At 42.5% G+C, this 15,579-nt stretch overlaps 1 protein-coding gene across 1 annotated transcript in view; it reads left to right on the top strand.

The window, feature by feature from the left end:
- The window catches only part of LOC104079441 (mucin-5B), a 45,421-nt gene that overhangs the window by 20,083 nt on the left and 9,759 nt on the right, over window positions 1-15,579 (top strand). The window contains exons 17-35 of the mRNA XM_009581479.1: window positions 940-992; window positions 1,384-1,484; window positions 1,772-1,923; window positions 3,746-3,884; window positions 4,626-4,736; window positions 5,498-5,677; window positions 6,038-6,274; window positions 7,188-7,344; window positions 7,535-7,663; window positions 8,105-8,189; window positions 8,399-8,436; window positions 9,498-9,653; window positions 10,870-10,962; window positions 11,660-11,901; window positions 12,417-12,594; window positions 12,904-13,154; window positions 13,585-13,768; window positions 14,322-14,514; window positions 15,196-15,374. Of these exons, the coding sequence (XP_009579774.1) occupies window positions 940-992; window positions 1,384-1,484; window positions 1,772-1,923; window positions 3,746-3,884; window positions 4,626-4,736; window positions 5,498-5,677; window positions 6,038-6,274; window positions 7,188-7,344; window positions 7,535-7,663; window positions 8,105-8,189; window positions 8,399-8,436; window positions 9,498-9,653; window positions 10,870-10,962; window positions 11,660-11,901; window positions 12,417-12,594; window positions 12,904-13,154; window positions 13,585-13,768; window positions 14,322-14,514; window positions 15,196-15,374 (2,858 nt within the window). The remainder of the gene's footprint in view (window positions 1-939; window positions 993-1,383; window positions 1,485-1,771; window positions 1,924-3,745; window positions 3,885-4,625; window positions 4,737-5,497; window positions 5,678-6,037; window positions 6,275-7,187; window positions 7,345-7,534; window positions 7,664-8,104; window positions 8,190-8,398; window positions 8,437-9,497; window positions 9,654-10,869; window positions 10,963-11,659; window positions 11,902-12,416; window positions 12,595-12,903; window positions 13,155-13,584; window positions 13,769-14,321; window positions 14,515-15,195; window positions 15,375-15,579) is intronic.

Raw genomic sequence — 15,579 nt, 5'->3', positions numbered from 1 at the left:
AGGAATAATGACAAATTTCTCCTAGATTGTACCAAAGCAAATATTCCCCTGGCAAGAAGTGCAGCCACAGCAAAGGTTAAGATCCTATATTCCTGCTAGCACACAAGAACCTGAAAATATGTTAAGTAGAGTAATGTTTGCAATCTGTCTCTATGCAAAGTTCATTGTTGTGTAAAAAATATCCATATATAGTGCGAGCAAGTTTTCTAGAAGACAGGGGGCTTGGGGGAGTTTCTGGCTTTGAAATGAAAAAGCAAAGTAAAAACCACCCTCCAACACACCATCCTGCAGACTACTTAAGAAATAAAAAAGGTCCAGGAAAAAAACCCAAAATCTCAGTTTTTAAACTGAGTTTTTTAAAAAAAGAGAGAGAGAGAGAGAGAAATTTTGGGGGAAATACTAAAAATAACATAATTAATTTGCATCTACAGTGAAAAACTGTCGTTTTCTCATTTTCAACCAGTTCAGGGCAGCAATGCAAACAAATACCAGGGGAAGGCTGTTTTATGCAAACAATTTCTTTGTATCTTTAGACGTCTACACATTCTCTCTCTCTTTCTTCCAACTCCCATATATTTTTCTGAGGATTCTAGACTATTCTGTAAACACAGATGCATTTAGTAATTTAAGAGGTCTCTTATTTAAGAAAGTATTAGTCTTATCTACAGAGTGAAAATTAGATGCTTAGGAAAAACTTGATTTAGGGAAAACACACAGTAAACCAGTGGCAGATGAAGGACGAGTATTTAAGAGCTGGGTGTCTTAATCTTCCTTCTGGGGATGGTAATTCATATCTGTCAACCTGATAGCTGTACCAAATATTCATTTTGATAGGAATTTGTTATTTGTGTGACTAGTGAAGCTTTGCAGTGCCTTTCTCTCTGGTGAGAGAGAAATGTGCAAGGAGCTGATGTGTTTCATTTTATGGAATCTCTTTAGCAAATGCGTTCAAGGAAGATTAGACTGCATTGGAGAAACTGTCCTGGTAAAAGGTGAGATTTTGTTAAATAATGGCATTATGGTGTCAGCTAATATTTATAACATTTTTCCGTGGTATCTCTCACTTTCTGTAACATTTTAGTATTCTGCACATTTTTGCCTTCTCCCTGAAATGTGCTGGTTATTGGCAATGTCCTTGTAAAAATGTCACCAGACTTGCTGAATTCTTTAAAAGATGAAGGTATTTCCCAAAGCTTAGAAGTTATCTGCCTTCTTCTCTCCTCACTGTTGGTGGGCAGAAGCAAAAGCTAATAGAAACTGTAAACGAGAGACACATGCTGCCCTCTGAAATGCTCCGCTCTGTTTTACAATTGCTGATGGCATCCTTGGCATCCTTATTGCTTTCACAAATTACCTTCCTAAAATGTTTTCTTCCTCCTATAGATTGCCCAGCTCCTATGTATTACTTCAACTGCAGCTCTGCGGGTCCCGGTGCGATTGGATCAGAGTGTCAGAAAAGTTGTAAGACGCAGGACATGCACTGTGTAAGGACTTCATCTCCTAGTGGGAGCATGGGACAACATGACTATGCATGTAGGATTGTCCTTAACAACAATGTTACACTGTTCACAGACCAACTACTTTACTGATAACACAGCAGCTATAGCTACCCACGTAGCTGTGGTACTTGTAGTTTGATTGTCACTAACTTACATTAATGGGATTTTAAAAAAAATCCAGAAGTCTGGCATCCAGAGCTAGCACCTCTACTGGTTCCCTGTACTTTCTGTGCATTAACGAGTTGCCTTGTATTGTATCTTTATATACGCAGTATGTCACAGAATGTGTTTCTGGCTGCATGTGTCCCGATGGGCTAGTATTGGATGGCAGTGGAGGATGTATTCCCAAAGATCAATGCCCATGTGTCCATGGAGGACACTTTTATAAACCTGGGGAAACCATCAAAGTGGACTGCAACACATGGTATGTTATTCCAGGGAGCCTTGGTTTGTAACAAAAGCTGTTAAAATTGTCAGTGCATAGTGCGCTCATGGGGCAGGATGTGTTTTGAAGCATTCCTCTTCATCGTTAGAGCCATCAGGCTTCTAGTAAAAATTAAAGGGGAAACATTTCCTCTCTGCAACACGCTGCACGAGCCTGCACTTGGGGAGAACAAGTATCAAGATCTTCTGTCAAATTATTTCCATCCTTTTCTGCAAACTGCTTCCACACCAGCTTTAAAAGTGCCAGCGTCATCCAGGTTGGTCTGTGGCTGGTCACTCTACAAGGGAGAATTGAGTCTGTGTCTGTTGGGTGCAGCTGAACCCCAGGAAAGGATTGAATTTAGAGGAGGGAGGAATTGCAATGATCTTCCAGTTACTTGCAGTGCTTCCGGGTGCGTAGTTCTCAAATAAGATAAATGAATGCTCTAGTTGCTCCAATTGCTCGTATAACTCTGCCATAGACTTCACTGTTATTACTGATCATGTTATTACCGATCATTATGATCCATTATTTAGTGAGGATGAGATGTATAGTCCTGCCAAGAGGATGCACGGAAAATAAGAGTTAAAACCACTTTGGTCTGATCACTGCTGGTACAAGCAACCAAGTTTAACATGTGAAGCCAAACCCTGATAAGGAGTTGTTGGTATCACAGAGGCCATTAAATGGTTTTATTGCAGTGAGGGCTTTGTTTTCTTATGAGAACAGGACACACATGAGAAAAAATTGCAGTGTCTGTGTCAAGGGTATAACAACTAAAATTTTCTGTCTTGATCCCCCTGAACTGTAGGGGGAGTCTGTCCAGGTGTGGTGGGTTGACCTTGGCTGGACGCCAGGTGCCCACCAAGCCACTCTATCACTCCCCTCCTCAGCAGGACGGGGTCGGGGGAAATAAGATGGAAAAAACCCATGGGTCAAGATAAAGGCAGCTTAATAAAGCAAAAGCAAAGGCCGTGCGCGGAAGCAAAGGCAAACAAAAGATTTATTCTCCTCCCCATCAGCAGGCGGTGTCCAGCCACTTCCTGGGAAGGAGGGCTTCAGTACACATAGCCGTTGCTCGGGAAGACAAATGTCATAATAATGAATGCCCCCCTTTTCCTCCTTTCTCTTAGCTTTTATTGCTGAGTAGACGTCATATGGTATGGAATATCCCTTGGGTCAGTGGGGGTCAGCTGTCCTGCCTATGTCCCCTCCCAAGATCTTGCCCACTCCCAGCTTACTGGTGAGGGGGGAATGTTGGAGAGACAGCCTGGATGCTGTGCAGCACTGCTCAGCAGTACCCAAAACACTGGTGTGGTATCACACCTTTCTAGCTACCAGTATACAGGACTGCTATGGGGAAAATTAACTCCATCTCAGCCAGACCCAATACACAAGGGAAGACAGGGATAATATTGGATCACACCACCGAAGCCAGGAACAGAACTGACCACATGGCACCACACAGATTAATATTCAGAAATGGTTGAAATACTTAGTTCTTCACCTTGAATTTACCTCCCAAATCCCCACTGTCTGCTGCCAGGACTTAATGATTTAAAAGATATTTGAAGGAAAAAATAGAATAAAAATAGGCAAAGTTCAAATGTGTCTTGGTAGTGAACATGAACCTTCTGATTAGTAAGCCATCTCATGGCATGGTCTCAGAAGAGTTGAGAGGGCAAGCCTGGAAGAGTGACAGATGATTGCTTTCTCTGAAGTACTGCAACAGACAACCTTCCAATTCCTCTCCCCCTGTTTGGGGTTAAGGAAAAACCACGTTTCGTACGAAGATTGTGATTCTTTGCATTTCACCTCCCAGCACCTGTAACAAAAGGCAGTGGAACTGCACGGACAATCCCTGCAAGGGAACCTGCACTGTGTATGGAAACGGGCATTACATGAGCTTTGATGGGGAGAAGTTTGATTTCCTGGGAGACTGTGACTATATCCTAGCTCAGGTATCAATTTTTTTCACTTTCCTGTCCATATGCTTTTCACAGCTTACGCTGTAGGGTTCAGTCAGAGTAATTAAAGGGCTATCCCATGCAAAATAGGCAACACTGGTGAGCAGAGCCTACTCCCCTTCTTTTGAACCTAGAGCAGATACAGTGAGATTTTCCATATAAAAGCAAAGCAATTAACCCTCAGGAGTGACACAAGAGGGCACTGTGTGATCCTAAACGATTAGGGGGCTGGACAGCCCTTTCCTGATGTTATTCCAGCATCTGCAAGGGAGAGGAATTGGTGTGGTGTTGAAAAGCTAAGCGTTTCTCTCAGCCATCCAAGACTGACAGTATTTTCGTTGTGACAGAAGCACGTAGAGGTTGACGTGTGAGCCTCCTGTATAATAATTGCACGTAACAAGACAGTACTCAATGAGACATTTTGTCATCCCCAAATTACAGTTGGTTTTGCTAATTTTAGGAAAAAATATTTTTACCTTTTTGGCTATGCAGGACTGGTGCTATGAAAAGCTCAGTTTTGTCCTTAGCTTTTCTTTTTGAAATTCCTGGTCAAGTATGAACCTGCCACCAGGTCAGCTGCCACCAGATTCTTCTAAAATACCCAGAGTTTTGGTGAATAAAGAAGTAACAAAATAGTAGAAGTCAGATTGGAGTGTCATTCATTTAGAGCTCCTGAAAATGTTTAAGACTGGTCTAGTTGCCTGAAAAGATCTAATACAACATTATTTTTCTAAGGATTTTTGCCCCAATAACATGGATGCTGGCACCTTCCGAATTGTAATTCAGAACAACGCTTGTGGGAAATCACTCTCCATCTGCTCCCTGAAGATCACACTGATTTTTGAGGTTTGTCTAGAATTGGTTATAACTGAGGAGCTGTAGTCTTGATTTTGTAGCAGTTTGTGTAGTATCCCCTTACATTTCAACTCAGTTGCTGTTAGAGAGTACCTATGGGGGTCAAACAGCCAGAAAGCAGATGCAGGTAAGCCGGGAAAGGTTTAAGTATTTGGTGTTAACAGGGCTGGACGCTTCTGCAGGTGAGGGGATAGGTGCAGGGAGTCAACAGCACTCTGTGTATGTGCATGTGTGTGTGTGTATTTGCATCTGTGACGTTCGTGGTAGAGGAGTGATGGTAAAGTTTTTAGAGGATCATGTTTCTGTACCATGGTTTGAGCACAGGACAGATGTAACTACAGAGGGAAGAGTTTCTTCCCTCCAGCTCAGGCTTAGTGTTTCCCCAAAGTGTACACAAATGAGATTTCTCCCATAGTGGGGGGTGAGGGGATGGTGAAACAAAGCAGCGTGGCAAGGTGTGTTCTAGCATGCCCAATTGCCCGTGCACTCGGGAGCTGCTGTGCCAGCAGAACAGATTTCATCTAGAATGAGGACAATTTCTGTGGCCATGAGGTAAGGCTTGTCATGCAAGAGCAGATGTTTCCCATTGAACACAGTGGGTCCTGTCTGTGGCTCACATGTCTGGCGATAGACCAAGACGTAGTGTAAAGACTACAGAAAAATGAGATGAGGGACAGGAGGCAGAATACCAGTGCTGTTACACTAAGTTTTCTATTTGATTTCTTTCCATGCAACGTATCTGTTCCTTGTAGAGCAGTGAAATCAGGCTCTTGGAAGGAAGAATTCAGGAGATAGCCACTGATCCGGGAGCTGAGAAGAATTACAAAGTGGATCTCAGAGGAGGTTATATTGTGATTGAAACAAATCAAGGGATGAACTTCATGTGGGACCAGAAGACTACTGTTGTTGTTCACGTGGCACCATCTTTCCAGGTAGGTATGGGATGGACTGAGAGTTATGATTTCAAACTCAAAGTTATGCATCCAGAACTGGAGCCCCAGTTTGAAAAGCAGGGCTTGGAAAAGTGTTCGGTTCAGTGGATGAGAAGAAGCAAGCAGGCCATGTCTTGTGTTTTATTTCATTGTTCAGTCAGTATGAAACGCTCCAGAATATTTGGAGCTAGAAGCAAAGCCAGACACTTTGCAGTATTGGAGTGATCTTGTCACTTGAAGTCCAGCTTTTTCTAACAGATTTGCAGCTATTTTGCCTTGGCTTGTTCTATAGTTTATTTCTGTCAGTGGGCTGTGCTCAAAATAACCAAACCATTTACTGTGCCTACGCAAATTACCCAGGGAAAAGTCTGTGGCCTCTGTGGGGACTTCGATGGCCGCTCACGGAATGACTTCACAACCAGAGGGCAGTCTGTGGAGATGAGCATCCAGGAGTTTGGAAATAGCTGGAAAATAACAAGCACCTGCTCAAATATAAACATGACGGACCTGTGTGCCGATCAGCCTTTCAGGTCTGTCCTGGGACAGAAGCACTGCAGCATCATTAAGAGCAACATCTTTGAAGCCTGTCACAGTAAGGTAATCCTGTTCTCTCATCCTCAGTAGTTTCACACTAGGTATTTGTTGCTATTACGCAGCACGTAATTTTTACTATTAAAGGCTATTACACAGCATCCTCGAGTACAAGGGCTACATCCCTCAAAACCTCACTTGACAGCTATGCCAGTTCAATCCTGTTGCACAGTACTGAGGAAACAGCAGCGCCTGTTTTGAGCAACTGAAGACAAAGAGGATAATAGTTGGCCACCAGAAGTAAAAAGTTAGGTATCAGTTTGTAAAATCTAGAGATAAGTTAGTGTTTGTATGGGGATCCTTGGGAAAGTTTATTCAAATTACCTAAAGAGATTAACTATTTGGTTTATTTTAGACACAAATTGAATTAATCTAAGCAGAAACAAGGCTACTAATTCCTAATGAGAATGTCTATACAAAGCTTCAGTGTAGTTTAATAAGCCATTTTAAAAGCAAACTTGGCTTAATTTCCTTGGTTAGTTCATGTTGGCACAGGTTGAAACACGAGAGACGTGAATTTCAGTGGAAATAGGATTTCCCTTTATACCCAGTATACTCAATATACTCAGTATACTCTCTTTATACTCAATAGCACACACTATATAGTTGTGCTAACCCAGAGCAAGATAGCTCAGTCCTGCAGAAATTACACTGGAAAGACATTTTGAGCGTAAATGCCAGTATCGCACACATGAGAAAGAGAAGATTTAGAGTCCAATTCTACCAGGCAGGTGAAAATAGAAAAATACCTGTTGTAAAATATCATAGCCCCTTCATGACAATCCCAGTCTGTCACAGACTCAGCCTGGTTGTGCCAAAGAAACTGCCAGTGGACGGTAGAAGTCCAGAGCCCTTTCTCCCATTAAAGCACAGTGCAGCAGGTACATCTGTGGTAACAGGTCTGTTGGTATTTTGATAGGTGAACCCAATACCATATTATGAATCTTGTATTTCTGACTTCTGTGGCTGTGACAGTGTGGGAGACTGTGAGTGCTTTTGTACCTCAGTTGCTGCTTATTCAAGAAGCTGTAGCAGAGCTGGTGTCTGTATTGACTGGAGAACGCCTGCCATTTGCCGTAAGTATTGCACTGAAAATGCACGCAGAAAAGCAGGGCTCCCTGCGCTCAGGCACGTGGGAGGTAAAGAAGAGCAGAATTCTGACATCGCTGTGCATGCGTGACTTAACAAGCTCTTGTTTACAAGATTTAGAAAATAACCCCTGCCCGGTGTCTGAGACTTGGAGGTTTTTTTATTCTTCTGTTCCAGCTGTGTTTTGTGATTATTACAATCCACCTGACAAACATGAGTGGTTCTATAAACCCTGTGGAGCCCCTTGTCTAAAGACCTGCAGGAATCCACAAGGGAAGTGTGGGAACTTGCTGTACAGTTTAGAAGGTAATTCTTGCTTGACTTTGATGCGGTTGATGGGAGGTGAAGCTATTTGTCTGGTTTTAAATGTCTTAAGCATCAAGGTTGCTGAAAGGCTATCCCATTTGCCCCAGAAACTCATTGACCATGCCTCGCCTAGGCTAATTCTCCATGTGATGGTGCCATTCATTGCATAATTTGCCTGTTGCTTTTAAATCTAGGGAGAGATAAAAGGTCATTCAGTCTAAATTTGCAAAGAATAATTATTTGTTGACAAACAGTTAATTAAAACTATTGGGAGAGAGGGAAAAAGAGGACGTGGAAAAATAATTGGTAGTATAAAGAACATGCATACTGGGATCACATTCATTTTGGGATCAAATCTGCATCTGATAGAGGTATTTATGTTTTTTTCCCTGGATCTATGTGAAGCAGACTAAGAATGCTTTGTTTACTTTAACTTTCCAGGCTGTTACCCGGAGTGTAGTCCTGACAAGCCATATTTTGATGAGGAGAGCAGGGAGTGCGTCTCCCTCCCCAACTGCACTTCATGGTAGGTCAGTTGATGGTGAGAGAGGTAGAATAGGACTGGAAAGGACAAGCTAGGCAATGTTTGGTTTATGTCCATAGGCAGTGGCAATTATCATTAAGTCCTCCAGGAGTAGGCTTTCATGTAAAAGTAGATAGCATTGCAGACATTGTTATTCCACATACTGATTCAAGTCAATAAAACAAGTCTTCTCCTTTTCTCTTTATCTTCAGCGATCCTGAAGAGAAACTATGTACTGAAGACTCCAAAGGTAACTTTTCACCACCCTCATCATTCATTGAGTGATGATAGGACTGAAACAACCCAACATCACATGTTGCTGCAGGCGTATTGGTTATAGGATTCCAGCTAGCTAGTTCAATGTGCAGCAGTGCAGATATACTTTGATAAGCAAAACACAGCCTTTGACCTGAAGAACTGTCTAAAGGATAATCATAGGGAGGAAGGAGAGAGGCGTGAAATGTGGGATTCGTCTCACCCGGGTAAATACCACTTCTCCACGTTTACACTTCCTTGGTACTCAGTGAGGACAGACAGAAAGTAGTCTGAAGCAGGCCTCTCGTGGTACCTGTTTTAATGAGCACTTCTAGAACATGGCACGTCTTGTAGAGGTGCTATTTTCTGTCCACTAATTTCATAATAAGCCTAGACAACTAGCTTATGAGAGACATGTTTGTGTGCCCAAAGGACGTACCTGCTTAAGGTATGGCACCATTCATTCCCATATCTGGGATAAACCACATTCTAAAATACAGGGTGACCCAGTAGACAATACATCTTCAGTTTTGCTGATGTTACAGTAGTAGATATATTCCCTTGGATTCCTGAATGTACATTCTCCAAAAATTGGAGAGCTTCTCAGATATTTGAATGAAATTGTTTACCACTGCATGTTCCTCACTAGTGGGTGGAAATGGCTGTGCAACACCTTCTGAGCCAGTGTTTTAACACTCCGCAAGGCACTAATCCCAGTTCACGTTCCCTGCCAAGAGGGAATGCACCTGTGCTCCATGCTGGGTGAGGACAGTGCCAGTTCTGATGCTTTCACCAGCCAGTAATTCCTCTGTGCATGCTGACTCCAAGAAACATCAGCAACGACAAAAATCCAACCCACTTTACATAAATAAGGTAGACTCCCAGTGCCAACTAGAAACTTCTCAACTAGAAACTGAGAAAGTTTTTCAGCCAGGTAATTCATGTTTGTTGATATGAGCTACAGAAGAGTAAATCCAGAGTTTGGTTTTCTTTTCATTTGTATTTCTATTACAAGTGTCCCCTGTTACCATGGCGTTTGCTCTTTTGGTGCTTCAGATTGCCTTTGCTGCTACAATGGAAAGACCTACACCTTCAACGAAACTGTATACAGCCAAGTATATGGGACCGAGTGCGGTGATGCTGTCTGCGGCCCTAACGGAGTGATCATTAAAACATTCGTCCCTTGCAGAACACCATCCGCACCAGCACAAGGTACTAGATTTATAAGAGGTTTGGTAGTGATTTTATGAAAGTCTGTAATGGTAATAAGATTCCTCCGTCTTGGAAAAAGACTCCTACTGCATGTCTAGGATAAGCACAGAATTTAAGGCAGTTGAAGGTTCAGGAATGAGGGGTCGGAGCTTGTGGGTCTCATGGTGGGGACCAAAAGTGTAATTTTTATAGTTTCTTGCTGTCAATGGGGTAAAGAAAGAATAGAAACGTTCGGCCATTTTTCGATACAGCTTTTACAATAACATTGGGCATACCACAGTTGGCACTCTGGTGTTAGTCTCAGTATTTCATACTTCTAAACCTTGTTTTTCTCCTTCTCATTACCTATATCACACTATCGTTCTTATTGTACTGTTTTCTGCATTGGAATAAGTCAGTCTCAAATGGGTCACTGGAGCAAGAAAATAAAGCTGCCTACCAGTTTACTCCCTTCCCAAAAGGGAAGTTGCAGGGTGAAGGGGATGTGAACGAACAGAAGACAGGAAGTAAAAAGAAATAAGGAAAAGGTGGAATTTTGCCACATGATTACAGCAAAGAAAAATAAGTGACTAAAAAAATATCTATTATCTTGGTAGCAAATTATACAAAGGAAAACTAAAAGTTAGCTTCTCTACTCAAGTGAGTGGAAGAGCTAAAGACTTGATGGTGAGCCCATGTGTTTGGTATTTACTAAATGTGTTAACAAGTGAAATAAGGAGTATAATGGCTTAATAGCTAGGAAAGGAAGGACTGTTGAAAGCAGAGTGTAGGTGGCATAGTAAAATGTCTAAATGATCTGTCTGTATTTCAACCAACAGATGCTTTGCAACAAGGCATTAAAACACAAAATGGAGTGCCACTGGAAATCACCTCTCCAAAGTCAGGTGAAGTCCTGCAGGATTAAAAAGTTCAAAGAAACCTTAAATTGGAGTGAATAAGCGACAGTAGAAGGGCAGTATATTATATTCTATACAGAAAAAAACTAACTACAAGTGGGACTGTGTGTGTATTATTCTAGTAGCATACAGTGTAATAGAGAGAGTGTATATAAATACAGAGAGGATGGGTTTAGTGTGTACATGTACAGAATGTGGTGGGGGTATAAAAATGATTTTTTTTTCCTCTTTTTGTGATTGTAGAGAATGTAATAGATGCCATAGGACTTGAAAGTAAAGTAGCAGAGGATTTGAATATTAATTGATTTAATTTCCTGCAGAACCACCTATGCAACCTGTAACATCTGCATCTCCATCGTCAATGGTAGCCACTCCCTGCTTCTGCAATGACAAGGGACAATTGATACAAATGGGTGAGAAACCAAGCAAATTTTTTTCTGCACCATTGATGTGGGAAGATGTACTGTTAGATAAAGGTGCTTCAGCAAGAGCTCATTCAGCCTGCTGCAGTTACGCATTACCACAGGCTGTTAGGTTGTTACATCTTTGAACTGTTAACACCTTCAGAACTACAACTCTCCCATATCCTATAACTTTGTCCTGGTTTGGATATCCCTGGTGTAAGGAAGCTTATACCAGATGCTAACTTCAGTGGACTCCAGCACAAACCCCGAATCCCAAACTGCTGAACACGGGCTTGTAATCCACAGTCATATTCCAAAAACAGAGGAGGGAAGACTCTTCTTCATCTCTTAGTAGCCCCTGAACCACCTATCTCCTGGTCTTTGTGAAGACCAGATGCACTCCGTGATGTATTCAGTATTTTCTCCTCTTGTACTCATTTTCAGTTCCCGCTAATGTAGGTAAGAGCAGTATTTCAGATTAGCCGCCTGTGGCCCTCCCTCAACCTTCGCCATTTGCATGAATTGAGCTCTGGTTCAGTCACTGAATTCAAGGCGTTGCAGACAGACTGGGCATGGCCATCGGGTACAGGGAGACCCAGCTAGTTAAATGCAGGGCTGAGCCTGTGGCTGATCTGCGACGCATAGGCCTGAGAGTTACCAGTTTCATGCACAGTCCAGCACTAACAGTCAGGTTTTGGCCTTGCAGGAGAAAATGTTTCTCTGCCAGTGAATATACCAGGTCATTGTGCTTACTCCGTTTGCAATGCATCGTGTCAGATTGAACTAATTTGGACAGAGTGTAAAATTGGTCAGACTGAGGCCCTCAAGATCTGTGATCCAGACTCCGAAACCTGTCCACCAACATCTGCTCCCAGTGCAACAAGCCTAGTTCCTGCTTCCACGGGGACTCCTGTGAGCGATTGTTTTGGGCTCATTCCTCCCAGAAAGGTGAGAGACTTGAAAGAAGAAGATGTGTTTCTTCAGCTACAGCATTGCCTGCAGCCAAGATTTGGTGTTCTCCTCTGATGCTGGTGACCACCACTACATCTGGACTGGAGGTGTGGCTGAATTAGATGATTTAGAAGTATACCAGAAGCCCCCAAATAATTGAGGGAATAAGTTGAAGATTATTCTGTTCACCTGAAACATCTAAATGATTGTACGTGGGCAGAGCTACCTAAGCTGAACAAAAGCTAGGAAACCACATCTGGCAGTGTCCCATCATCAGAAGTGGTCAGGACCTTAATATTGAGTCCTGTACAAAATGATGTAGAAGTAGGTATCAAGGCTCTGTTGATTGCTATATGTTTCGTATTGCTTGGTTTCCAGAGAAAGAGTAGATAGCAAATAATGCCACGCTAGACCATTAACTGAATGGAGCATAGTTGCTGTGTGTGATTTTAAAGATTTTGTTACATTACTTTGTTATGTGCCTCTCCTCTTCTTTTTCAACCCGTCAATAGTTTAATGAAACATGGAACTTTGGAAACTGCCAAATTGCCACTTGCCTGGGAGAAGGAAACAATATTAAACTGTCCAGCATGACTTGCCCTCCTCAGCAACGGAAACTCTGTGTCAATGGTTTCCCATTCACAAAACACTACGATGAAACTGGTTGCTGTGAAGTCTTCGAGTGTCAGTGTAAGTACTGCAGCAGGAGGATTCCTGAAATTTATGTTACGTTCATCTGGGCCTCAAGAGAGATAAGTCTATGTGGTCAACATCTATATTATGTTCATATTAATTCAGTGGGGTGGGATGTAATGCAACAGAAGTCCCATCTAAAACATTGGCTGTTAGGGGCAGATAAGATTGTCCTTGCTAGGCTAATTTTTCTCTACCAAACTGGTTATTTCAGCTCTCACTGAATGCGAGTGAAAGAGTTAAAACCAGCTTGTACTTACAGGAAGTTCAGAAGCCAAACCTGAAGTCCGTCACTCTGTCTTCCAGGTATTTGCAGTGGATGGGGAAATGAACATTATGTGACTTTTGATGGAACATATTATCATTTTAAAGAAAACTGCACCTATGTCCTTGTGAAGTCAGTTCATCCCAACTCTCACAACTTCTGGATTCACATAGACAACTACTACTGCGGTGCCATTGATGGGGCAATTTGTTCAATGTCCCTTCTCATTTTTCACTCCAACTCTGTTGTTATTCTGACACAAGCAATGGAACACGGAAAAGAAAAGAACTTGGTAAAGTATTGTGTTAAAATGAATTCACCATATTATTCTGATGTAGTTACATTACTGTACTGCCAAATGTCCTGTCACGACAAAGGATGAAGCTTGTAAAAACTGGAATGGGTAGGAAATGCAATTACACTGCTTTCTATCTCTCTCTCTCTTTTCTTTTGTGTCAACAAAAATTTGTATATTCTAAAAACTTGGGAAATGATCACATAATTGAAAGTTGTGTTTTTCTTCCTGACACGAGTATTCAAATATAAATTACAACATATTAAAAAGGAATCATAGAGAACTGCTTAAATGACTGCCTTTGACAGGCTTCATTTGGTGCACCTGAGGTCTGAATTTGTGCTGCTCTGCTTTCCAGTTGCACAAACCATATACCTTACTCAACAGAAGGATGTCCATAGAGACCTTTTGTTTCTTTTCTTTTTAGATTTTGTTTAATGATAAGAAAGTTGTTCCAGACATTTCCAAGAACGGTATCAGGATAACCAGTTCTGGCCTTTACGTCATAGTTGAAATACCTGAATTAGAAGTTTATGTCTCCTACAGTCGACTGGCATTTTACATAAAACTCCCTTTCAGAAAGTTTTATAACAATACCATGGGACTGTGTGGTGAGTGTCCTCATCAGCTGACAGTAATGAATGCAATAGATTTTCCTCCTTCTTTCCCTTGTCCCCTTGTAAACATCCCTAAATGCTTGCAACTCTACTGATTTCTATTTCTCACAAATTTTAACAAATTTATCTCTATTTGGTAGAAAGACACTGTCAGGAGACAGAGTTTTGAGTCGCTTCCTTTCGTTCTGTTCACAGTCTGATGGTGGATGGAGATAGGCTCTTTCTAAGCCCTTCCTCTTGATCATATCTACTCAATATGGGAAAGTACAAAATCTGGAGAGTCCTGGGCTAGACAGAGCCATCTCAGTTGCTTTAGCCACCAGGAGAAGTGCATCAATCAACACATCAACTCTGGTTTTCATAAGTAACTGACAAATAATTTCTTTTAGCCTTCGCTCCCTACACACACTTCTTGTGAGCTCATCCAGGACCCCATGTGTTGTTACCTTCGACGAGGAGTAGAACTTTCCTCCAGGTTTTCTCTAAAAGCAGCTTCACCAGCATCAACTGTCCTTGAACTGTCACTTTGCTTTTATATTGCTATCAGGTACCTGCACCAACCAGAAGTCTGATGATGCTATGAAGAGGAATGGTGAGGTTATCGAGTCCTTCAAAGAGATGGCATTAGATTGGAAAGCCCCAGATCCTACCAACAGACACTGTAATCCAGGTGTCTCAGAACCAGCTGAGATTGAATATCATCAGCACTGTGAGCCTTCCGATCTGTGTAAAATCATCTGGTAAGACAACTCCCAAAAGTGCCAGAAAAATAAGTCCACAAGATAATTTTGTGCTTCACTACATGACTTGGGTGAACTGCTTATAGGACATGATGAAAATATGAAGCCTAGCGTACCCTGAAAAACTGAGCAGTGAACTGATGTGTGAATGTTCCTGAGCTTGGCAGATATTTTTCAGCTGCATCATCAAAATCAGTCCTCCCTTAATAGTGTCTCCTGCTTGGCACTCCCTCTGCCTATCGGTTCTGGAGAAGCCAACTAGGAACTAGCTATAATTCAGTATCTGAAAGCTCTGGATGAAAAGGAACACAGTCGGAATATAATAAGCAAATGTGTGTGTCTGTTTTTAAAATAATTTTGTGGTTTAAACCAGGATTGTCAAACATGCTGACATAAAAATGTCAGCATATAGAATTATAGCTATGAGCTGTGCAGGAGACTTTTCTTTGCAGGTATCAGTCCAACATAAAATTGCTTCCTTTCAAAGCATTGTAAAGAATGGGAGGTAAAGTTCATTCTTGATTAAGCTCTGTGGGCATATTGCCTATCAGAGCAATTTGTAGTTGTAACTCTACCTTGAGGCTTCCTTTGGGTGGGGATGGGTTTGGTTCTGAGTTGAATTCTTCCCTGGACCTAGCCCAAGGAAGTGAAATGCCGTGTCTGTCTCCTTGCTTTGCAAAGGAACCTGACCGAGTGCCACGGCGTGGTCCCCCCACAGCCCTACCACGAGGCGTGTGTGGCCAGCGGGTGCTCAGAGCGGCACCCCAGCACCCAGTGCCAGAGCGTGCAGACGTACGCGGCCTTGTGCGGCCTCCACGGGGTCTGCGTGGACTGGAGGAGGCAGGCGAACGGGCAGTGCGGTAAGCCTGGGAAAGACCTGCTGGTGCTGAAGTTCCTTCCTCACCTACACGCCTGTTTGTGTTCCCCCACATCATCAGGCTTCAATCTTTCCTGAGCTGCTCTGGACCTGAGAAAAAGCAGTGTCGTGGTTTAACCCCCCGCAGCCGCTCCCTCACCCCCCCTCCGGTGGGATGGGGGAGAGACTCGGCAGGGCACGAGTCGGAA

This window comes from Fulmarus glacialis, unplaced genomic scaffold, assembly GCF_000690835.1.
Source record: "Fulmarus glacialis isolate BGI_N327 unplaced genomic scaffold, ASM69083v1 scaffold8607, whole genome shotgun sequence".
Lineage (NCBI taxonomy): Eukaryota > Metazoa > Chordata > Aves > Procellariiformes > Procellariidae > Fulmarus > Fulmarus glacialis.
This window is presented reverse-complemented; position numbering and strand designations above follow the sequence as displayed.